The 26131-nt window shown below is 43.6% G+C and overlaps 1 protein-coding gene across 1 annotated transcript in view; it reads right to left on the reverse strand.

The window, feature by feature from the left end:
• Positions 1-21122: 21122 nt before the first annotated feature.
• Positions 21123-26131, reverse strand: part of IQCE (IQ motif containing E) — a 39204-nt gene continuing 34195 nt past the window's right edge. Inside the window, exons 19-22 of the mRNA XM_018555468.1 lie at positions 25444-25560; positions 24953-25080; positions 22404-22525; positions 21123-21250 (exon numbers count right to left, since the gene is read on the reverse strand). Coding sequence (XP_018410970.1) covers positions 21123-21250; positions 22404-22525; positions 24953-25080; positions 25444-25560 — 495 coding nt within the window. The remainder of the gene's footprint in view (positions 21251-22403; positions 22526-24952; positions 25081-25443; positions 25561-26131) is intronic.

The raw sequence follows: 26131 nt of genomic DNA on the forward strand, positions 1-26131 counted from the left end.
CAAAGGGAACATGAGGATGTTGTACTGGGGGACTGAGCATGAAAACAAACCTGTTACTAAAACATATCTAAACTCAAGAGCAAAAAGTTAATAAAGTGCAGCTTACCGATCCTTAGATGTGGTGGCTGCATTCGTTTTCTTTCTGACTTTTTTCCCCTTTTCTTCGCATGGTGATCTGACCAGTAACACACCTGTGCTTTATCTATGTGGGGTAAGGACTCATTCTGACAAGCAAACAAGGGCAGATAGGCTGCTGCCATTCATTCGTACAGGGGCCCCTGAACTGCTGTTCGCACGCATTGGGTGCAAGGGGAATGTTTTTTTGCTGGTGAGCATCTGCAGATTCTTGCAAGAAAATAAACATTCCCCTTGGACCCAATGTGTGCAAATAGTAGTGGTAGGGCCCCTGTATGAATCAATGGCAGCATCCTATCTGCCCTTGTTTGCTTGTCAGAATGAGACCTTACCCTACATAGACATAGCAAACGTTTGCTTTAAGACGGATCCCCAAAATATAAATCACACAGGAGATTCCTGCAAGGTTTATTACTCCAACCCTGTTCTCAGTATAAACAGAAGTCTTACTTCTTTCCCCATTTTGTGTATCTTTCTTATGAGCCACCCAGGTAAAAGTGTTGATTTGGGGGAAGGAAACCGGCAAAGCTACATTTGTTAGAGTGACGAGCGAGCACTGCGTATTTTCATAGAAATGCGTTCAAATAACAATGATCTCCGGAGTCGAAGGAGCAATAATAGTTTTTTTCTGCACCGCGGTCCTGCCAACAATTACCGTGTAATGTGCTTGATGATCCTTGCAAGCTATTTCATCCCCGCACGCCTCCACCATGGGTATAAAAATGTGTCATCGGCAAATCCGTACAACAGCATTACGGGGGAAGCATATTAACCAAATATATTCACTAGCATAGCTCCCCAAGGCACGGCTCCCTGCACAGTCCAATCTTCTACAGGCTATGACTGAACTTTCCATAGCTGCATCACCAATTCATCACTTCAAGGGTTAGACCACATAGCACTAACACAGGGGTGGGCAACCTCAGCATTCCAGCTGTAGGGAAACTACAACTCCCATGAGGCATTGCAAGATTCTGACCATGACAGGCATAATAAAATTTGTAGTTGCATTACATCTGGAGTGCAGAGGTTGCCTACCCCTACACTGGACATTTCAGCTTTTTTGGCTCATGCCCCTAGCAGCCGATATACCGTATATACTTGAGTATAAGCCGAGATTTTCAGCCCATTTTTTTGGCTGAAAAGTGCCCCCCTCAGCTTATACTCGAGTCAGCGTCAGCGTCAGCGTCAGTCTTCTTACTTACCTCGCCGAGCGTCGCGTCACTGCTGCTCCGGTGGGCGGCGCTCCGAGCGGGGTCATCTGGCAGTCTCCGGCTCCTAAGAGGAGCTCCAGGTGGGGTTGTAATTATCGGGCAGGCACCTAAAATGGACCTTTACCACCTTTGACTAAAAATCACCTCAGCATACAGCTCTGAATGCTGATATGAAATCATCTTACATTCATTAGCTAAACAAACATATTTTTATTTTACTTAGAATTTTTTTGTTTCTGCTTCCTGGTCTACTTTCGCACAAATTATGTAATAGTGTCCAAGCATTGCATCCTGGGAAGGTTACATCAGCAGGGCATTGCTGGGAAATCTCATCTGTAATCTCACAAGATCTCAGGGAAAGGTTTTTTCCTCCCCTGAGATGATGTGCATGGTCACATGTCCTAGTCACATGTGCCAGAGTTCCAGGAAGTAAAGGGAAATTAATTAATCTGCCCTTAGTAAAAATGTCCACTGTCAGAAGAAAACGAAGGTATACAAAGAATAAAATGCCGGCAATTATCTAGAAGCATGTATCTGCAGATTGTCATTACTAAACATTTCTAAGGCCTCATTCACACTGCCGCGCGTATAGGCGCGTACGTGCGTATTGTACCATATGCAACCTATGCAAATAAATGGCTCCATACACACAGCCGCGTATAGAGCCGTATATTTGCGTAGCGTATATATGCGCAAAAACAGAATGGAACAGAGATGCAGCGTATTTCTGCGTATACGCGCATACGTGCGTATACCACATAAAAAATCCCATTACGAGTGATGCATTCTGGGATTGCTTATAGTGCACGCATATACACGTATACGCTCGTATAGAAGTGTATATACACAATACACAATTTTGCTTGCGTTGTGTGTGAATGAGGCCTTAAGGTGCCTTTGTTGTTATAGTGAAGATATGGGGCAAGTTCCTCTTTAAGTTCATGCATGCTACTGGTTTATTTACTAACGATGGGTGGATGCCGTTTGCATGGCACTAGTGCCCCTGGATGGAGCTGAGAAGTATAGGCAGAAAAATCTGCACAACTTGGTGTTTATTATGCGCGTTTATGAGCATACTTCCCATCAGAGTCCCTCCTTGACATCAAGAGCTCCCTTTTCACATCAGAAGCCCTCCTTCACATTAGGATGCAATGTTTCGGTGCCTCATAATACCCTTTCCTCAGGTAGTGTCGCTTTGCCTGAAGAAGGGGTCCTGTGAGGCTCTGAAATGTTGCATCCATATGTCATGCTAAAGGAATATAAATAAAGATAATATTCCGAAGCAGATAGGAGTGCGGACAACACATCTTCTAGATTGTACTGTATACTGTGGCGCCATCCACCTGTCATTCCAGCACCCGTTGGATCCTGGGGTACATCGGTACGGTGTGCTAAGGGGATATTACTAAGACTCCTTTTACATCAAAGCCACCCTTTTCACATAAGAGTTCCCCCTTCACATCAAGAGATCCCCGTCCACATCAGAATTACTCCTTCACATTAGAGTATTCAGTCCCGTCCCCGTCCCCCCTTCACATTACAGTCCTACCATCACATCAAGAGCCCCAGCAGCAATTGCAGAGAGCAGGAAGTGGAGCAGACCTGGATGGAGAACTTCTGTCCATTTTCTGAATGGATCTCACCAGTGGCGTCACAAGGGGGGTGCGGCCCGCACCCGGGTGGCACCATTGGAGGGGTGACACCAAAATGACTCACAGTCAGGACCGAACGCCCGACAGTATCAGGAGAGAGGAGGGGACCACAATAGTGCTGGTGGCCAGCCTGCCTGCACCATGGAAAGGCATGACACTGTGCGTAGAATTCAAGGCACCTCTGAGGAAACCAAAAAGGCACCCCAGAATACCATGGCACCTCAGTTGAGATGCATCAAGCAACCAGCAATTCAAATAAAATTCCAAAAACAGCAGCATTCATATTATACCAGCACAAGTTTCCTTTCAAATGGTGTAACCCAGACTTAGGAAACACTTTGGGAAATACGGAGTTAAAGGAGTTAGATGGTTTCTAACAAAATATAAAAGTCAGTTGAAATGGTATCAGTCTGAGGAGACACAAAGCTCAGAGGAAGGATAATTTCCTGACTCAATGCAGCAAGTGGCACATCAATAACAGCGATGAAGAGATAAGGGGTAACTTGATGTACTCCGCAGATCAGCAGTGGACGTCAGGCTTACAAAACAATGATCATAACACAGAGGCGTGCTATCTGCTCATCAGGGTCGGATCCAAAGGCAATGCCACAGATTCCTCATAACAGCCTCAAATGCGCTCAATGATAGGACATTTTAATAACAAAATTGATTCTGATCTTCTACAGTCCAAGACTTCACTTTTCACAACTTCAAGTTTGATTAATTCCTTTAAGAAAAATTGCACCTTAAATTGGGTTTTCGATCAATCCCAATAAAGTAAACTTCTATAAACTTTGTGTAAACGTATGCAGGGAACCAGAAGAAGTTCGTACCATCAGTACCGCTAGGAATGCAACAATACAATTTTTCCAGACCGAGTACCGATAGTTTTCTTCAAGTACTCACCGATACCAATTACCAATACTTTTTTTTTGTGTCATGTAACCATTTTATTTTTTAAAACCATACAGACTAATGATTTTAGGACAGTGGTGGAGCGCCAGGGCCTGGTCACAGCTGGATCCACTGGGACCCTGATATTTCTGCCACTGACTTCAAGCTGTACAGGAACTAAAAACGCCAGCAATACATTATACAGCAATGCAGAATACCACCAGTATAGAGGACTACAAATCCCAGCAATACATTACACAGCAAGACAGAAAGGCACCGGCTATAGAGGACTACAGATCCCAGCAATACATTATACAGCAATGCAGAATACCACCAGTATAGAAGACTACAAATCCCAGCAATACATTATACAGCAAGGCAGAAAGGCACCAGCTATAGAGGACTACAAATCCCAGCAATCCATTATATAGCAATGCAAAATACCATCAGCTATAGATGACAAAAATCTCAGCAATTTATTATACAGTAATGCAGAATAATATAAAGCTACCTATTCTATGTTGCTCATCAGGGCTGTGTGGTGTCTCATGAGGCTGTGCGGGGGTATCACCAGGGCTGCGTGCAGGAGTCATCTAGGGTTGCATTCAAGTCTCACCAGGGCTGCATGCGGGTCTCTGTGGGCAGGAGATCTGCAGCCGGACCAGCGCTGTCAAAGACAACTGCCTTTAAGATCCCCAGCATGCTGCCTGAGGTCCCCTGGAAGCGCAGGACCTCAAGCAGCTGAATCTATTAACAAATTTAAAGCACCGGTATCGGTGCTTATTATCAAGGCGCCGATATGAATTCCTCATCTGTCAAAGCATCTAAGAACTGGGTTGTCCATGACAATAGAGTTCAACATTTCAGTCTCCAACTGCTGTATTCCAGTACAGGGTTGAATCTGATTGGATGCTGGTGGGCAATACAGACAGATAGGGTCCTCTTCCTTTCCTGTTCCTCTCCTGGCCCTCTTTGATGCAGAGTGGAACCGATGTGGTGACTGAACCGTAGATCCCTTACACTGTAAATGTAAAGGACACCATTGTAAAGCCTCCTTAGGGACTAGGCCTATGATGCCCTCCATTCATTAATTTCTCAGTCATTCAACCTGAAAGACTGAGGACATCTTGTGGCAAAAATTAAGTATTGCAGTGGACAGCTCCGGATTAAAGGTGAGTATCTTTTTAAGATGCTGGGGGATCTTTTTGTCAATAATAAAATTAGCCTGGAGTTGGGCTTTAAGAAAACATGTTAGCCATATTGATTCGAGCACAGCTGTAGAGTCAAAAGCAGAAAACCAATTAGTAACATACAGTTACACTAAACCTTAAAAATATATTTAAGTACATCCAGCATATAAGGTGATCATGAGGTGGTACATGGTGCCATCTCGTACTGCGCATATGGGTGCGGCACATTCGGGCTGCTCCTTTTGCCCTGTACCCTCTCTGAATCTTTCCCAATCCCCCCACCCCCGCTCTTTTTCCTTTGTTCTTTATCCCTCTACTGGGACTCTGTGTTATCATGCTTTTCAATGCATACCAATATGGAATGTTGTGTTTCTGAACTAAGTAGACGTTAGTAATATTGTATTGATACATATTGATTGCCTATGATGAACTACAAGACCGAGTATAAAATAGTTTGTTACTTATGTTAATCGCCTGTATACTCAGTGATATGTATAATGCATGGTCCCGTAGTTGTGTATACGGACCTATGTGTGTGAAAAAACCTAAAATAAACTTTGAAATAAAAAAATATATTTAAGTACCTTAACGATTAACAGAAATGTATCTTATTTGTGTATCACTCGGCTGTAGATCCTCAAATCATCTCTGAATTGGTGCTGACACTGTCCTTCCTTCTGGAGGGTGGCTACTTTTGTTCCCCATGGTCCCTGTGTGTGTTGTTAAGTAGTCACCGCTCCAAGCTCACTCCTGCAATAGATTACAATCTCAATACAAATTAGAAAACTAAACATGAGATTGTAGTCCATCACAAGAGTGAGTTTGGAGCGGTGACTACTTTACAACACACACAGGGACCATGGGGAACAAAAGTAGCCCCCCTCCAGAAGGAAGGACAGTATCATCACCAACCCAGAGATGTTTTGAGGATCTACAGCCGTGTGATACGCAAAGCATAGTGTCACTTTGTTAATTGGTTGCACTTGTTGCCTGGAGTTTACATAAGTGCAAAGAGCAATGGTGTGCAGCAGCCAACAATCACCAATCATATTTCACCAGTCATAGGGTAAGAGCTGTCAAAACAACAACACTTATCTTGTGTGTATGTACTGTATTGGGTTCTCTTTAAGAGGAACAAAAAGAAAAGAAAGAAATACACCCCTCGCTTACCGTTAGAACACCAAGTGACATATTGCTTTGAATAATCAACGAACAAGTATTTTAATGCAGGAGTTCATGGAAACAGCTGATGGAACTGAGGTGCTTTAAGTCAATTACAGACAGCAGAGCAGTCAAGAACACCACTTATGGAGAGATAATGGAAGTACTTAATTCATCGACCTATGTGGCGTCGTACCAAACCATGAAACATCAGCTAATAAGATCATTAGTTAATGTGTAGTATCTATACAACATACGGCTGTAGCGATTCCAGGAAATGTGATCTAAATCACGGCAGGAAAAAACTGTAAGGAAGAAAATAACGATTTTTATCTGGGGAAAAAAAGGACGCTCTGTTAATGAGTCTTTTTGCTTTGAAAATCTGAAAAGTGTTCAAGTATACCGAGTCAGATAAATGAACGCTAGAAGAAAATCAATCCTTTTTTTTGAAAGCGGACTTGAACGCAAAAAGTGAAGTTCTGCTGTATAGGGAACATATTCATTGTGCCCTAACAGTACCCTGAAAAGGTAACTTTTGTCTAGAATGCCTCCTCAAATATAGCATTGCACTTCCTGCTATACAAGGTTTGCCTAGGCACTCCTGTACGTACTGTCTCACAGATGTATACCTACAGTGTGAGATCTAAGACACTGCTGCCTCTGACTGCTAGTCTTAGGAGATTTTGTGATGTCACTACTGTTCTGTTCAATGTTTTCCTTGCTGGAGGCTCTGACATGAGGAAGCAAAGCCCTGCCTCTACCAAATTGACCGCCCCTAAACAGCTCAGAATAAGGCATTACAAGTCTGTAAATCCTCATTCACACGAGAAACAGCTGCATCGGGCAGTTCCCGGGAAGGACAGGTGCTGCGTGTGATTAGTACGCAGCCCCTGTCTTTCTCTATGGGACTACAGGGCCCTAGGCCGCCCTACGATCACCTGCCCTGCACGTCCGTGCGGGTGTCTGTACTTGTACGCTGACAGGATGGATCCTGTCTGTGTCCGAGCTGGGACACCCGCACGAACCTGCAGTTGGGGTCAGCGCACGTACGGCTGCGCAGTCCCGTAGAGAAAGACAGGGGCTGCGTAGTAATCAAACGCAGCACCTGTCCCTCCTGGGAGCTGACCGATACAGCCGTACACGCAGCACGGAGCTGTACGTGCCGGCCATTTCTCGTATGAATGAGGCATAATGGGGTAAAATCAACTGCACAGGCAATACTGATGACTAGTCATTTGCCCTCTGCCTGCCTTTTTTTGGGCACAACTTTCAGAGTTCAGTTTCTTTTTATATGTAACCATTAAAAAATACCCCAATAATGACAGTTCATATGACCACAGTTGTTCTATTTTACTGATCCACATGTATTATGACAACAAGTGGGAAGCACAGTATATAACAGAGGCACAGTACAGAAGTGGAGCAATGAGTGTACAGGTCATCCATGACAACCTGTGAGACCAGAAACAAATTTAGAAAAGCATGAACTATCCTTTATTATTCTTTAGGCAGGTAAATGTGAACTATTACATATATTTTATAGCTACGGTACTACTTGCAGCCCGCAGGTGGGAGGCTCTAGGCAATAGACGCTGGTTGTCTGGAGGTTGGTTTGCTGCTGTGCTGTGAATAGACTTGAACAACAGGTGATCAGATTACACACAGCTGAATGACTCAAAAGGAAGGACACATCCCCTCCCTCTCCTAATAAAATTGCCATAAATCTTTTATATTTTTATACACTCTGGTCAACTCAGTCCTATCAGGCAAGCTCAAAATCCAATAGGCCCATGGCAGTCATGCAGATACACATCAGGGCTGATTTATAAATCAGCCCCATACACTATCCATGGCTGAGGCGGCTTTAGAGTTTGCAAGGCCATAGGCGAGATAGATGAGACCCCACATACCCCACTGGTGAGTCTCACCAGCAATAGTGCTTTCTAGGGTCTCACCAGGGCTCCCTAGAGTCTTACCAGGGCTTTGCAGGCTGGGACCGGGTCTTACAAGGGAAGTTTAAGCCACGTCTCGCCAGGACTGTGCGGGCCGTGTCTCGCGGGCGGAGAGTGTGCAGGACCAGGTGCTGACGTCTCAATCTGCCTCTGACACTAAACTACCCTCCCAGCCAGATTGAGATCTTGGTGCGGTGGATGGGAGGGGTGACGTCTCTTCTCATTGGCTGGTGGGGGGAGCTGGATGGACCGAGGAAACGGATGAGCTCTCAGTTTGACAGACAGGACTGAGAGCTCATGCGTTACCTGGCTGCGCCTGTGAGGTAATGTGCCCGCAGGACAAATTAGGCAGCCGTGAGGCCCTTGGGAGCCCGCTTCATGGCCAATTTTAGTCAAAAGCCTGATAACCTGCCAGTATGTTTTTGGAGTAAAGTATTGTATGGTGACCTGTAGGAAATCACACACATAGGCTAATATAAAAGGCTTAAAGAAGATAAAAACTCTGAGGGAGCTGAACTCAGAACCTCAGTTTTGTAAGGCAAGAGTGCAGAAAGCTCTAACACCATGTGGCCTAAGGGGCAAGAGCACAAAAAGAACACTAGAATGCCCATACACTAAAATTTTCTTTGTTCAACCTGCAGGCTGAACAAAGAAAATACAACGGATTCCTCCATCAACACTTATGAGTGTTGATGGAGGAATCTCCCGCTGTCTTCATTGTATTCCAATGGCGGCTGACAGCCACTGTCAGAATATCCAAAAGAGCCAGCAGCTCATTGGCTGCCCTTTCTGTTCATTTGAAGATTTTTCCATCCGGCTCCTTAGATCAACTGATCAAGGGATGCTGGCCGAAAGGGTGCCAGTGTTCTATCAAAGATTGTGACTGGGTTGGAATGTGTGACCGGTCACGTGGTCACACATTTTAACGTAACCCTGCCCACTTTTTCGGCAGTGACCGGCAAAGGGAGAAGAATTCCTACACTTTCTCAGCTGTTTCAGGGCAGATCGGTTTCACAGATGGTATGTGCAGGAGAACCGTTCTGCCCTGAAACAGCTGATCGGTCCTGACATTTCACTTCTATCCGACTTTGTGGAATGTGAGTTTATCAAGAACTGCCTGAAATTCACATAGCCAGAATAAGAACTCTGTAGTGGTAAGGGAGCGACATTTAGGTTGTCAGTTGCACTTCTGTAAGTCATTCAACAGATATGCTGATTTAATGGCTTGCATTGTTTTAATTGAAGCAGCCCCAATGCAACCCATGGGGATTTCCCAACACGCTAAGTAAAAGTATACAAGTAAAATCATAATCTCTGTATTTCCATACTTTATATATTTACTGATAGCAAAGAGCCTTGGACTGATGTTGGCTGTTGAATTTCTATTTACAGTCAAAACATATGACTACATAGAAAGGTCCACAGATAACACTCAATGTTATATACAAAAAAAGTCAAAATTTATTTTTCTTACAAGGTACAGATATTTCATGACTTTATAGGACACACATTTAAATATTTCCTTAAATATAAAAGAAAAAGAATCATAAAAAAAAGTAGAGATTCAGATCATAGACCCTTCCTTGGCAGACATAAATAACAGGACGGCATGCGAGATCAGATTGGCATTGAAAACAGGAAAACAACCTTGACATGTAGGTTAAAGGGTATTTCCACTTATGCAGCTAAATCGGGATAACACCTATTTTATATTTGTTCCATGTTCCCATTCACATGCAAAAGCTAAAAAATATATAGAAATGCTTCTTGCAGGTTAAATCACTTTTAATGGAGTTCTTAAGGGTTAACATTTCTACTTGCTTCTCCTTCTGTGTAATGTTAGGAGGGGTTGTGAGGGGTTTCTTCATTATAACTTGTAAAGTAGATTTGAACACTGCCTGTCCTAAAAAAGGCTTCTGCATTATTTGTTAAAGACGTTATTGAGAGAAACAGTTCTGTCCTAAATGCTTCTATAAGATCACTGTAGAAGTGCTCAGAAAAACCTGGATTCGGCCATGTTGCTTTCTGCAACAAAACATCTAAAAAAGGAATTTTTAAAATATGTTTTGTAATGCTTTGTGAATAGGAACACATAACAAACCTATATACTGTAGAGGGGGTTTCTCAAATTTGACAGCAACAGAGGAAATACACTTTAAGCATTGAAGAATTGGTAGTCAATCCAAAATGTATTTGGTTCTCCTGGCATTCCTTGTGGAATTAAGTGCCTAATAGCCTCTAATTTCTCTCCCTGGCTTTGAGATTATACCACTGGAGCTTCCTACTTTTGTTCCACCTGCTACTTTCCATATTTAATAATGAAACAAAACTGGTTGAGTGAGACCTTGTAAAGGCTTGTGGATGGAAGTGGGAACAGATCATGCAGCTGTGCTTCTGAAGACAAATAAGCCTGAGGGAGAGCCAACCCTTCAGTATCAAAGCAACAAAAGCACAAAAACTAAACTACTACAGCTGGTAGTATGAGCTGGTAAGTAACACTGGATAGAGGGAGGTTTTATTCGTAGAGAAAAAAAATAAAAGACAACTGTCCCTTTAGGTTTCGGAAGTAGGGAATGGTTAAAATGTAGAGGGGGAAAAAAAGGAGGCGAAAGTAAGGGGGAATAGAAGAGAGGAAATCTCTCTGAAGTGAGGAGAAACCCTTCTTAGACATTAGTAGATTTCCCATCTATTGATTTTCAAGTGACCAGTATAAACTTTAGAATTTCCCATAAGACATGTGCATTCGGATACGGACGTAACTGCAAATCAACGAAATTCAGTTGATTTGGCGGTTCGTCCGAATCCGAAATAACAAATTATTTATATGCTCGAATATACTAAAACGATATTCAGGCATATAAAAATTCATAACGAGAACGGGCGGCAGCCACATTGGCCGCCGACGCGTTTTGTGCATGCCTGCCATCTTGGAGGCGGGGTGAATGTCACATGACGCCACACGTATGTGGCGTTAGGCGATGTTTTTTGCAGAACGATCGGCGGCCACCATGTTCTGCGCATGTGCACCGCCCTTTTGGAGTATGTCTTGGTATACACCAAGATGGCGGCGCTCACATATTCGGGTGCCGCCATCTTGGTGTATACCAAGATATACTCCAAAAGGGCGGCACGCATGCGCAGAACGCTGCAGTTTCTTTGTGCGACTTCGGATTCGGAGGCCCGTTGCCTCTGAATTCCAAACAGCATTAAAATGTATTTCCATTGACGAAACGAATGCAAATGTTTTTCATTTGTTTCGTCTGAAACAAATTTTCCTGCCCTGCACATGTCTATTTCCCGTCACTTTTAGACCTGATGATAGTGGAAACCAGGACAAACTGAGAGGGTGAATCTTTCAAACTAAGACACGGACAGTAGGTAAATAATGGAACAAGGAGGAAGAAAAAGAGTGCCACGCCAATGGTTTAGTAGCCCAAGAGTATTTACATTTCATCATAAAAATCCACAGCCAACAAGCCAATGTGTTAAGCCCATTCATCAGGGTTTAAACTGATGGGTTTGAATTAAATGTTGGAGTTAAAGTGACACTAAACTCAAGAGTTAAATCTTAAAAATACATTCAAGTACCTTAAAAGGAGAACTATGAGATGAGTAATTTCCACTCACCTCATAGTTCTAGCCGACCTGTGACAATGAGACTGTCACAGGTCGGCTCAGTAGATCGGAAGGTGAGCGAACACATACCAGGTTCGCTCACCTCTCAATCCTGTCACGGCTCTCTGCCGTGACAGGGGGAGGGCTGGATTCCCCTCTCCCCGCTCCGATCTGCCAGCGCTGACTGGCAGAACGGACGGGGGAGGGAGCGGGTACAGCTGGCTCTGCCTCTAGATAGGCAGAGCCAGCTGTCACTCACGCAGCTGGGCGGATCCCGTCATCTACGTCGGGATCCGCTCTGGCGTCTCAGTATACCGCGAGCTGTAGCTCGCGGTATACTGAGCTTAGGGTAACGGGAGGACGCTAGTTTATGTCCTCCCGTTACCCTAAGGAGAACTATGGGGAAAAACACTGACCCCATAGTTCTCCTTTAACTATTACCAAAAATGTATCTTATTTGTGTGTCACTCGGCTGTAGATCCTCAAATCATCTCTGAATTGGTGCTGGCACTGTTCTATCGGAGGTGGGATTACTTTTGTTCTCCATGGTCCCCGTGTGTGTTGTAAAGTAGTCACCACTCCAAGCTCACTCCCGTAATGGACTACAATCTCATGTTTAGTTAGCTAATCTGTATTGAAGGTATAGTGCATCACGGGAGCAAGCTTGGAGCAGTGACTACTTTACAACACACACAGGGACCTTGGGGAACAAAGGTAGCCCCCCTCCAGAAGGAAGGACAGTGTCAGCACCAATTCAGAGATGATCTGAGGATCTACAGCCAAGTGATACACACATCAGATACATTTTTATTAATAGTTAAGGTACTTAAATGCATTTTTAAGATTTAACTCCCGGGTTTAGTGTCGCTTTAAATGTTGCAGGTTTATAGGGGTTAATTCAACTCAAGAATAAACTGGCTCCTTTATCCCAAATGCTTTCATCAGAAGCTGGTTTAGTAGTGATTACTCCTTCTCCTGTTGTCTTTGAACTTCTCTGATGAAAAAAATAATATTGGACTCCTAAACATTCACAGGGTTATTCACTAAAGGGTGAAGAGTTTGGAGAAGGCGGGAGAAGTGAAAATCTAGGACAACATAGCTGAACTGGAAAAATTCTCCAATTCCGCTCACTTTCCAGTTCAGCTATGTTGTCCTAGATTGTTCACTTCTCCCGCCTTCTCCAAACTCTTCACCCTTTTGTTAATAACCCTGTAAGTGTAACAATTCTGTCCTTTTTACACCTTCTACTGTTTGTCCACGATGTGCTTGAGGCCGCGATGTGTTAGAGAGATGCCTGACCAGAGTCGCTGTACTCTACTGTATGGACTAATCGTCACATTGAGGAACTAAACTTTGGATTCAACACCTCTCACCTTAATCTTTCAAGCAGTATAAACCTTACATGGCTTCTAACCTTCCCCCGATTTATCTAATATGAAGTTACAAAAACGTTTAAACAGTAATTCCACTTTTGTTGAGAAAAATGAAATCCCCTCGGGGTGACCAATGTACACTGCAAGGATTTTAAAACATTTTGTTGCAGTTTCCTACCTGTTTCTGTTCTGAAGAAAAAGCGGTTTGTTGCAGCATGTCCTTTACAAACGATTTCCGGAATGGGAGGGTCTGGGTTAATTATCATCAGCTGGTGGACTTTGTGTTGTAATGAGCAAAGGTATAGTGTTGGCATCCCTTTACTAGTGATTAACCCTTAGGGAGTATCTCACCAAAAATGAAATTGCTATTGCAACGGATGCCAACAAAATGTACTTGTATCCTAGTGTAAGAAAGTAGAGGATCACCAGCACTCAGAAGATATCATTTCAATCTTTGTGTTCACTTATTGAAACGCAGCATCACATACATCAGATAGCCAAAGTTCCGGAGCCACGCAGGGTCCCTTCATCAGAGCGACATCGTGACTATGGTGCTGGTGATCCTCTACTTCCTCAAGCTTGAATACGCACGGCACCATCCGTGTTTATCACTGCGAGCACCATATTTACTTCTGGTTCCAGGTGCTTTAACTACCTCCCGGCCGGCCACTTGTGCGCGCGGCGTGACGCGCGCGAGCGGGAAAGACACCAAATTTTAAAACAAGCAGCGATGCCTGTTAACATACAAGGATGTCTCCATAAAGAGGACCTGTCACATCTTTTGCTATCACATAGTGGGGGGTTCTTAGCCCCCTCTGTGATAGCAATAAAGTTAAGTGGGGAAAAAAAAATTATCGTTTCCCCCCAAAAAAAATTTAAGTTACACATAAAAAAGAATTTAAAAAAACAATTTTTTTTAAAAAGTCCCCACCCCTACATAAACATGCGTCAGGTGCGCATACCTGCGTAAACGACGATTGTGCCCATTACGCCGCACATGTTACATATCGCCGCGAACGTCGCAGTGAGAGCAATAATTTTAGGGCCATCAATCACTGATAACACTAAACTGATGAGCTGTAAATGTTTTTAAAGCGTCGCCTATGGCCAATTTTGGGTATGGTAGTTTTTTGCGATTTCGCGGGTGCGCGCAATTTTTAAGCTTGGCATATTTGGTGTCTATTTACCCGACGTGACCCCGTCTATTATATGTTACCAAAAAACTGGGGTAATAATAAATGTTTTATAACATAATGTAAAAAAAAAATGTCAGTAATTTTTCCTGAATATGGTAAAAATGTAAAACCCGCAGTGGTGATTAAATACCACCAAAAGAAAGCTCTATGTTTCCCCAAAAAATGGTATAAAATTCATTTCAGTACAGCGTTGCATGACGGAATAAATGTCAGTCAAAGTACTGCAGCGCTGAATACTGAAAAATGGCCTGGCCAGGAAGGGGGTGTAAACACCTGGTCAGCAAGTGGTTAAAGGAGTGCAGGGGGTATATCTGTACACTATGTTTATCCTAGTGTAGACTCCTGGGGAAATTAGTCATCCAATCACAGAAGCAAGGATTTACATTTCTGGGGGGGTTCTGCACACCAAATATGTACGGAACGCCTCTAGGTCCCAAAATTGCATTGAATTCTTTTGATAGATTTAGAACATTGCAGCAGCTACAGTTTTAAATGGAAAGGTCATTTTTAATAACAATAAATTACAAAATGGCTTGTACAACAATTATATATGCTAGATTCATTTGTTTAAGTTTTTTTCATTTTTAGTTGAGTTACCCTTTAATTTAAAGAAGATTTCAAATTAAAAGGATTGACTTTTCAGCAGAAATATGTGCCAGCTATGATCAGCTTTAGCCGCCATGTACACCTGAGCATTGTGACAACATGCAGGCTTGTTTTACCATTCAATAATTGTCATTAATAAAAGAGAAGATGCAAAGTCATGCCTCTAGTGTCCAAGTTCAGGTCTAAGTAGATCAAGTTTCCCAGATGACTGATTGACGCTGGGATGCAGTGGGCTCAGCGCACATGCCAGCACAGGAGCCTGAATCCTCAACAGAGGAATCAGCTTATTATTGACTTCGTACAGCAAGATATCCAGATATATGTGATGGTTTAATCACTAGCTCCAAGCCAAAGGGGATTTCCAGTATCCAGTAGTACATAACCAACACCACCCAACCAGAACTGGTCATTATTTACGGTATAACATTTAAAGGTTTGTCATATGATTGGTTAGCAATATGAGAACGAATTGTAAATGCAGAATTTCTTTAATCATCTAAGCCCCAGTAAGATCCAAATAAGGTCGATTATAAGTGATGGTGATGTCTTAAAACTAGGGATGCACCGATACCGATTTTTCGGTATCAAGTACAAGTACCGATACTTTGCTGTCGGTACTCGCCGATAGCAATGCTTCCGCTGGCATGGAGCCTGCTTCCCGGGCTTCCTGATATCCCGGGAAGCTGACTCCATGTTTGGCCGGCTCGATGATGATTGGCTGGGAAACCGGCTTCCCAGCCAATCAGTATCGAGGCTGCCTAACAGGCAATCAGCATCGAGCCAGCTTCCGGGGCAATCAGGAAGAGAGGCAGCGAGTAATGACCCGCCTCCCAGCTTCCTGATTGGCAGGGAAGCCGGCTCTATGCTGATTGGCTGGAAAGCCGTCTTCCCAGCATGGAGACGGCTGTTCGGCCAGCTCGATGCTGACTGGCTGGAAAGCCAGCTTCCCGGCAAATCAGCATGGACCAATCAGGGAGCCGGGTCTTTACTTGCCGCCCGGCTTCCTGAATCCCTAGGAAGCTGGCTCCATGTTCTCCTACGGCACTGTCGGTCAGAGGAAATCTTCCTCTGCCCTGAAGATCCGGAATCGGGGAAGGTATCGGAGCATTTGGGCGAGTATGGGTACTTACCCAAATCCTCGGTATCGGCACCGATACTAGTATCGGTATCGTGCATCCCTACTTAAAACCACATGAGCAAGTCATGCAACCTATTTCATAAGGCAAACAGCACAATGTACAATGCTGTAAGCCATAAGAACTCAGAATGTACCTTTCATTGACACCGATTATCTGAAGAAATCTGACGAATATCCATTTGTGCACCTTGCACTGCTTTACTAAAAATACCTCAGCATGGTATGTGGAGTCACACCCATGCTATTATTTAGTATCTAGTAGGAAGTAACCCCTAAAGAAGATCTGGCACATTTTAAATATCTCACCCATCAATCAGATGCAAGTTATGACACCTTCTAACTATAAAATAATTTAAGAGAGATCTTAAGGGTGTATTTCCACTTTCGCAGCCAAATTGGGATAACACCTACGTTATATTTGTTATATGTTCCCATTCACATCGCCTAAGCTAAAAATTTGCTTTTACATGGGTTAGGGTTTCAAGGCTTCTTAAGGTTTAAAATTGTTGTTTGCTTCTCCTTCTTTGTAATGCTAGGAGAGGTTGTGAGGGGTTTGTTCATTATAGTTTGTAAAGTAGATTTGAACTCTGCCTGTCCAAGCAAAGGGTTAAGGCTGGGTTCACACCTAGGCGTATCGAATATGCGCGTTTCTACCACGATTCGTGGTAAAAAAACGTGCGTTTCCGAGGGCTACCTGGCTGTATCCCAATGGATACGCGCAACAAAAACGCCCCAAAGAAGCTCCTGTACTTCTTTGGGCGTAGATCGTTTTGTAGCGTGTTCATACGGCCTGTAATACGCCCAGGTGTGAACCATACCCATAGGAAATAATGGGATTTCGGTGTTTGAGCATTTTGCAGAGCGTAGGAACGCGCTACCAAACGCCCAGGTGTGAACCGGGCCTAAAGGATCACAACCTCAAATTTCAGTCCTAAGTCTTTCTATACGGACAGCTCACTGTGAAGGAGCACAGCCATGTCGTCTGCTGCAACAAAACACCTAAAAGGTAAGAAATAGTTTGTAAAAATGATTTAAGAGGGGTTTTCTAAAATTTGACTGCAAAAGTGGAAATACACTTTAGGTTGACTGTATACTATTCAGTCTAGGGAAAAATAACCTGATGTCTTCATCAACAATAAAGAGCATAGAGGAATTTCCCCTGCCAGCTATTGTATTTTGACAGCCGGAGCCAAAGGGCAGAATACCCAGGTAATGACTCCAGCTTACTGACTGCAGTCACTTTTTTGCTGCCAATTTTTAGCTGTTCGACTCAACAAAAGTTGATTTTTCAATCAACTTTTGTCGAAGGAACTGTGCAGTGAGAACCATTTTACAGAGAGATTTAAGATTCCATCTATACAAAATGCAGGTTGTTCAACAGCTCAATGTGAGAGACTACGAGCAACAAAAAGCCATTGCTGTGCGAATGCACGTGATGTTGGTTCTCACTGATTCACGACTCAAACCTAACTCACTTGCATGTCTTCGAGCAGACCGTCCCGGGCTCCTAACCAGTGCCTCTCTCACCCGTGCAATGTTTTCCGGTGTCCTTGCAGTGCGGGCGGGGCCTGGTGGTTTTTTGTTCATAATGTTTCCGGTTGTTCTGTAATGTTCAAAAAACCTGAGGACCGTGTTGCGACTGGGAACGGCTCCATGTCAACCAACAGTGAACATTGATTCCAACATTGAATTCTTGACTAAATAGCCGCTGTGTTGCTGTGATAGACTCTCCACTTCGAACAAAGCTGTTGTAAGCAAACAATGTTGTAATGTCCACTGCTTCATTGTGACTGAATTGGCATTCCAATGGACGGGGGTCTAAGACACCTAGCTCGTCCCCCTCCCATCACCACTTACTGTGTACGTCCAACTCCGGTTGGTCATCTGGTATATTATACTTGAGTAAAGACTCGATGTTAATAACAAGCTCTGCTAAAAATCTTGCTGGGTGGATAAATGAAGAGTAATAGTAAGGGCTAAAATTCTCATGTTTACTGAAGAAATTGCTGATCACATAGCCGAATGCCTAGACATTCTGATATGCCTAGACTCTAGAGAGGTCAGAGCCAGCTGTCAATCAGCCAGCTGGGTAGATCTTGACAGCATTGTCAGGATCTGCCCCAGATGTGGCGCTCTCAGCATATAGCGGCCAATAGCCTGCTATATACCCAGTTTGGTTCACAGGAGGACATTTGTATATGTCCTCCCGTGACCCTAAAGAGAACTATGGAGAAAAAAAAAAGGTTACCCCATAGTTCTCTTTTAACACAGCAATAACATTTGATAAGTCCACATTAAACTTTAGGGGCCAGATTCCCAGCCTTTCGTTGGGACAATTTAAAAAAAAAATTATATAAAAAATTGAGGTTCAAAATAGACATTTAAATAAAACTATATTAATAACACTAATTAATACTCTTTACCCCAACCTGTCCGTCTAACACCCACTCTGACTGCCATTAGGCAATCCCTAAAGACTCGTCTCTTTAAGGAAGCCTATCCCACCTCAACCTAACCACTCAACTATCAGGTTCTCAAACAATTCATCCCCACACAGCTCCCTCCTCATGTATCACGTCCCCCTCCCTTTTAGATTGTAAGCCCTCAGGGGTAGGGTCCTCCTTACCATCTTGTCTTGAATTGTATTGTATTGTGATTGTAATGCCTTCCTTATATTGTAAAGCGCTGCACAAATTGTTGGCGCTATATAAATCCTGTATAATAATAACATAATCAAAATAAAGTATATAAGAAAATGTAATAACCTGCATCACTCTGAATGATTCACCAGATATTCCCAAATGTTACTTTTTACCTTTTTAAAAATGTAGAAACCTTTAGAAATGACTTACAAATCTCTATATCTGGGGATGTCTGTCCCCCACAAAACTAAGCTGAATAAATAAGACAGGGTGTGTATAAAAAGGTGTGTTGAAGGCACTGTAAGCCATCTAAGTGATTTCAGCCATTTAAAAGTCCGAGTCTTTCCTTCTTGTTGGTCGTGAAGGAGACATAATAATGTCATCGGAATCGTCAGATTGCACCTCTTCGATGGCTTGTCGCGTCCTCCCTGAAATGATGAAAAACTGGATTTAAACTACGGTAAAATACCTTTAAAGTGTATTTCTACTTTTGCAGCCAAATCGGGATAACACTTTCTTTATATTTGTTACATGCATACATTAAAAATTGATGCTTACATATGACTTCGCTCCGCTGGTCCCAGAGTCATCACATCCTACACACAGTGTAGAGGGCATGAGGATGTAGAGGGGCATAACATGGCTGCAGCAGAGTAGGAGACAGGCTGGAGGGAGTGCTGTAACAGCCAGAGATCTTGGAGGTTCGGGTGATTATAACGTATTTTTGACCCTAGGCAAAAACGAGCAGTTAACTCTCGCAGTGTGGGGGTACCCCTATTGCAAGGGTTAATACAATTGTTGTTGTTCTTTAAAGATCTAGAAGCATTGTATGTTAATGAGAGGAAACTTGGCAATGCCCCTAGACCTTTCTATGGGGACAGCCAGAGTTTCCTGTCACTTTGAACCTGTGCAGAAAAGCTTGCAATCTGTCCAAAGGCCGGCTACACAGAGAAAGAAGACAGGTAAGATATCATTTTTAAAATTGACTTTGGGTGTGCTGTGTGAATAGGAACACATAACAAACATATAGTGGGGATTGCTCATACAATATGTGACTGCAAAAGTGGAAATACTTTCTAAAATATAGCTTCACTTTCCCTAAAAGGCATTCCATTTTACACCAGAGGTCAGAGGTTAGGACTGGCTATAAAGCTTTATTACTGCTTGTTGAGAAAATGTAAGTACTTAAATGTCTATAGTCTGGGCACAGTTCTACTTTAAAGTGACACTAAACTCAAGAGTTAAATTTAAAAAATGCATTCAGGTACACCAAGCATGACCAAAAAATAGGATTTTGTACTCACCGTAAAATCCTTTTCTCTCCGTTCATTGAAGGACACAGGCAACAGATCGTAGATCCTGAATGGTAGGGTAATATCGCCACCTGCAGGAGAAGGACGCTAGGCACAAAACTAAAGACCAATTACAGCCTAGGGGCGGCCCCTGCCGGTGGCCAAACCCCCCACCTGCTGACAAGTCTCCAGTTTAGTAACAAGCAGTTAGGAGTGTACACCCCATAAAGAGGGCGGGGCCTGTGTCCTTCAATGAACGGAGAGAAAAGGATTTTACCAGTACCGCTGAGGAGACTCGCAAAAGGGTACATGAAGGTATGCATCCCGGATATCGATGGAGGCCAGCAGATCCCCCTGACGGAGCCATGCCACCACGGACCGGATGGACTCCATCCGGAACCGACGGACCCGCACGAAGGCGTTCAAGGTCCAGGATGGGCCGCACCCCCTCTTTCTTGGGCACAGTAAACAGGTTTGAATAAAACCCTTTGAAGCTTTCCGAGGAGAGAGCAGGCACAATCACCCCCTGGGACCAGGGTCTGCCACCGTGCGATGGGGATCCGCCAGCCGCGAAGGGGATAGTCGCGTGTTGGATGGGAAGAAACGGTTGCCCGGACGGGACAGAAACTCGATCTTGTAGCCCGAAGAAACCAGCCCCCGGACCCCAGAGTCGGAGACGTGGGACAGCCAAAAGTCCGCGAAGAGCCGAAGGCGGCCCCCCACCCCGGGACCCGGAAAAGTAGTCACCGCTCCAAGCTCACTCCCATGATGGACTACTATCTCATGTTTATTTTACTAATTTTTGTATTGTAATTGTAGTCCATGACGGGAGTGAGCTTGGATCGGTGACTACTCTACAACACACACAGGGACCATGGGGAACAAAAGTAGACACCCTCCAGAAGGAAGGACAGTGTCGGCACCAATTCAGAGATGGTTTGAGGCTCTACAGCCGAGTGATACACAAATAAGATACATTTGTACTAATAGTAAAGGCACTAGAATGCATTTTAAAGGTTTAACCCCTGAGTTTAGTGTCACTTTAAGTGCTGTGACAGCGTCTTATCTACCTGATTGCAGCTTTGATAAGGAACCACGAGACGGCGGTCTCTTAGCAGCTCTGTCATCTTCCTCTTCAGATGGCAGCTCCTCAATATAGTCCTCAATCACCTCTTCACTGCGGTCACTGTCTGTAATAAAGAGAAAAAAAAATAAGAATATCTTGTGTTTTCTCATGTAACATTAATATCTTAAACTCACACAGGGCAATTTTACAAAGTGGTAGATGACAGGTACTGCTTATAGATCCTTCTCCGTAGTATTAAAGCACATTCACTAACCCTATTGTTCGCCAGATCAAGCTTCATTTACAGCGGATTAGTGCACACCTGGATTTCCCATTCTTTAACTGGAAATCCAGAACATTTGATGTATTTATGATATATGTTCCAACCACAAGCCCCTATCTGTTTCTAGCCCTCCCCATTTGCAGACATTACTATGGAGGACCCACCATTCTCACTCCTGCTTGCTCAGCGTTGCACACAATCAATGCCAATATGTATTTTAGCCTAATATCTTCATTTGCCACAGATTGACATTATAACAAACATGAAACTGCAATGGGAATGCTCTAAATCAAAATTCCTGAAGGTAATACATTTCTCATACTCAGAGATACCTGTAATCATATATTCTATGTAAACAGATCAACTGCTCTCCTAGAGTCTAGCCACATATAGCTTTCCTTCCTAAGAACAACCTACCAGCAACAATTTAGATAGTTTCACGGTGTCAACAGAAACTGTTTCATTCTTCCATTTGGTCATTTTTGTTGAATGTGCCCAAACAATGCTGTGTGGGGTAGCAATAGCCTAAAGCTGGCAGTACTCCTTATAATCTGATTTTAGCAGAAGGAAGCTAGGTAAATGCTGCTGGTGCAAGCTATATTAATGTGTTGCTCCGCCCCAGGGGGCCAAAGCACAGGAACTCTTTAAGTTGAAATCTGCTTAGATGCAGTAGATACTAACTTCACACATGCCCTACTGCCAATGCACAGGGCCTACATGCAGCATCCTATCTTATCAGCACCTTATGTATTCCCCTGTGTGCTGCTTTTAATCAGTGAAACCGCACTACAGAGGAGATGAGGAACTATACCTTCTAGCAGGGCACTAAACCCTAAAGTAAGGTGGGAACTTTCAGTGGATTCTTTAGAGTTTTTGCTTGTGCCCTACCGCCAATGCACAGGACCTACACGCAGCACGTTATCTATTCCCTGGTGTGCTGCTAAGAATATGATATTGCCAGGAAAGTAGGAGACATAAACCATCAACATGTTACCTAGTAAATTTTGGGCATTTTGATTGGAAGGTTTCCTGGATACAGGAGATCTTGTGTTTTCTCTTGGAGATTTCCTGATTGGGCTTTCTTTCCTCATCGGGCTTTCTCTGCCTTTCAGTTCACTGGGTGTGAGACAAAGAAAAAGATATAGTTAGTTACGGTAATGGTTAGGGAAAAAAAAAGAAAAGCTTTTTCCATCATGTTTAATAGTAAAAAAAAAAATTGTATTTTATCCCTGCATCTGATGCCCAATTGAAAAGAAAATCCTCCATTAATCTTAAATGGCGAACATTTGTACAATGAGAGAAAATGGGACCTTAAAGTTCAGGGCCGTCCCTATACTGAGACAGCCTATTTGGATCACGTGAGGGGGCAGCAGGCAGAACGGCATGGCTGCTCTGCTGCACAATGTTTGCAATGTGACTGCTGCCCCCTTTATGGCAAAAAGCACCCCAGGTTGCCAAGAGCCAGGCAGGAAGATGTGTAAGGGCCGTACACATCTCCCCATCCAGCTCTTGGCAACCTGGGATGCTCTGGCCGGCATCCCGCCCAGCTCCTGGCAACCAGTGAAGTCAATGGGCAGGATGCTGGCCAGAGATGGGCAGGGAAATGAAGCAGAGGCCCCAGTAGTGTGCCCCGGCCCCTCAGTAGGGACGGCCCTGTTCAAGGTACTATATAAATTCAGACTACCTTTACAATTAACATCAATTTATTATAAATATTGTTAAAACAAATCATAAAGTGAAAGAATAAAATATACAGTACAATAAATATATAAAGCAAGAGTGGGTCTAATGGACCTCCTATATGCCACCTGTATTTTTCCCGCCTGGGATTCTTTATCCAAGTCTCCACAAACACACTTTAAAATGGTCTCAATCAATGACCCATAATCACCTGTGAGGGGCCTTATAGGAAAAGCTGTACTAAGAGAAGTATGCAGGTCTCTATGGCTGACCTCTCCTTTTTGAAAATTATAGTTGTCAGGCTTACCTCAATTCATTCAAAAAAAGGGGACTTGGAACTAAGCAGGAGTTCTGCCTTTACTCTGACGCTTTCTGCCGTGTGATAAAATCTGGGTCGGTGACTCAAAGCACTGAGGCTAGAGACGGCCAGGCAACTATTATAGTATAAGTACCGATTTCTTTTAAAGTGCCAGATAACGATAGTCAGCACGCAGGTTCAGATCCTCTAAATCCTTGGTTCTGAACTGCTGGGTCGTGACCCAAAAGCAGGTCGCGACCCCATGTTCAGATGATCCCCACATGCCTTACACTTTTATAGGCGAGAGGCTCCTCAGCCTCCCCCTAGCGCAGCACTATCAGTTTTCTCACCAGGCAGCCATTCAAAATATGCTGCCCGGTGCTGTGTGTCAGCTTGAGGTACAGTGGGCTAGGGATATGGCCATGAGGGAGCTCCATCCATAAGTGGATTTCTTAAAGTTTCCTCGTGTGTCCTGCAGAGGTGCCTGGACCGGAGTGATGTAACATTCTGGCTCCTGGCACCTCTACAGGGCATGCAAGGGAGCTGTACAAGCAGATGCACACATAGATGGAGCTCCATAACAGCACAGCAGCCCACACTGGAAGATAGGAAGACTGGGTGGATTTAAAAAAAAATCCTTTTTTTTTTGGGAGTCCGTATGTGTGTGTGTGTGTGTAAGAATGTTTGTTAGTGTGTGAGATTGTGTCTGTGGTTGTGTGTGTCTGTCGGTGTTTTTGAGGGCCCATGCACACTAGTACAGTGCGTTAATCGCACAGTCCCGTGCGATTACCGCATTGTACCATGCAATCTCACCTACCACACGTTCAGGTGTGAGAGGTGTATTGCATTGCCATTCATTTGAATGGCACCCCCCAATCCATCTCCCACCCCCAGTTTGATTGCTCACATCGGAACGCGCTGTACCACAATTCCATGTGTTCCATTGCAGTGCAACTTTGGTCATAACTTAATGACCAAGGGCAAATGTGGGTCCTAAGGTTACACAGATTGTCATTGCAAATGTTCCAACGTGTTTCAGCCAATATGGCCTTAATCACAGCTGCTACAATTAAGACCGCATAGGCTGAAACACGTTTGTATTACTAGTTTTACGCCCTGATTTAAAGATTTTGCAAAGGATCTGGAACTGTGTGCCAACTATCTTTATCTCGATATCATAGAGGGCTGGCAGAAACCTTTGTTCCATGGTGTTCCATATGCCACGGTGTCAACCGCTGCCCAGTCCTGCCTGCCAAAACCAGTCATCAGTCAAGAAATATGACCGATATAATAGAAAAAGGTCTATGCATAATGCTAGTCGTGCACAGAGCATAATTATATAAAGCGTGAAGTGATTTAGCCCATGTCATGTTTCATTCTTCTCTACCAGTGATACGCTGCATTTATTTTACACTGTCAGATGACGGATGCAAGACACGCAGAGTGGAGATGGAGAAGCAGTGATAATGAACAGATCCCATCCTGTGCTGACACAACGTGCACAGATGAACAGTGAATGGATAAAGAGCCCATTGTGTGTGCTCAGTTACGGGTAAGACATGTACCTTGATCTTTGGCCCAGCACTTTTGTGCGTGTCAGATGTGCTCTGAATGTGGACTGCAGTAGAGTCACATGATCCTCTTCTTCCTTGCTAGGGTCTTGTAAAAGTTTACTGTCAGATGCCGCGCTGTCCTGCAACAAAACCACAGACAGGGCCAGACTCTGTCAGTGCCGGGTAGTAGACTGAAAGGCTGGTAACAGAAACAACTTCTCGGATAACTTCAATAACGCCAATGACATTCTGTGAAGGGAGCTTATCGTGCAAATAATCCCCTCTGTGCTGCCAATTTAAAGCTGGACTCCAGGAATTGAAGAAGAACCCGGGGGAAAACTCGTATTAACCCTTGCAGTAAAGGTACGCCCAGACTGCAAGGGTTAACTTCTTGTTTTGGTCTAGGGAGAACAAAAAAAAGTCATACTCACCCGATCCTTGGAGCCATCTATCCAGGTGTTACACATTATAAAGCAATAACCTTGATACATTTCTATCTTTACCTGGCGGCTCAGACTATTTGTTCTTGGTGACTTTACACGAGGAGTTGAAGACAGGGGCGATACCATTGTCTGCCTGGCTAGGTGACCCCGCAAAGCTGCCTGGAGGAACACAGTCTCCTAATAAAGAAAGTTTAAAGCAACATAAGCAAGAGCACGACAAGCAAAAATCCTTCATGTTATCACACTGAGGGTTTAGAAACATTCATGTGTGCAAACAGTGGGAATTAATCCTTTTTAAAGCCCAACGCCAGCCAAAGAAAGTGTTTTTTTTTTTTCTAGTTGGAAGAGGAAGGATTCGAAAAGTTGGATTTATATCATTGTCTGGTTCCCCAATGAGTGGGGCCTTCACCTCCTGTCCAAATGGACAGACAGCAAGTGAGGGAAATCTCTCCAATGACAGCAATAAAGATCCCACAGAGATCCTAACCCTACCAAACGTATTACAGTGTTTTGCTGCTGTATGTGTCCTCGTTGGAAGATTCCCTTCAACGCTTGTTACTGGAAAAAGTAAAAAAGGAGATCCATCCCAATGGGGACACAGACAGCAAATGAAAATGTGATAGAGGTTCTAATTAGAGGACACTGAAATGAAATTTTTAAAACCGAAACAAAACTGAAAATAAAAAAAATGTCAGGTCAAATTTAGACAAATACATTTTATTTATTTTTTTATATTTTATTTATTTAT

The sequence above is a fragment of the Nanorana parkeri genome, unplaced genomic scaffold (assembly GCF_000935625.1).
Source record: "Nanorana parkeri isolate BGI_ZX_2015 unplaced genomic scaffold, ASM93562v1 scaffold197, whole genome shotgun sequence".
NCBI classification, from domain to species: domain Eukaryota; kingdom Metazoa; phylum Chordata; class Amphibia; order Anura; family Dicroglossidae; genus Nanorana; species Nanorana parkeri.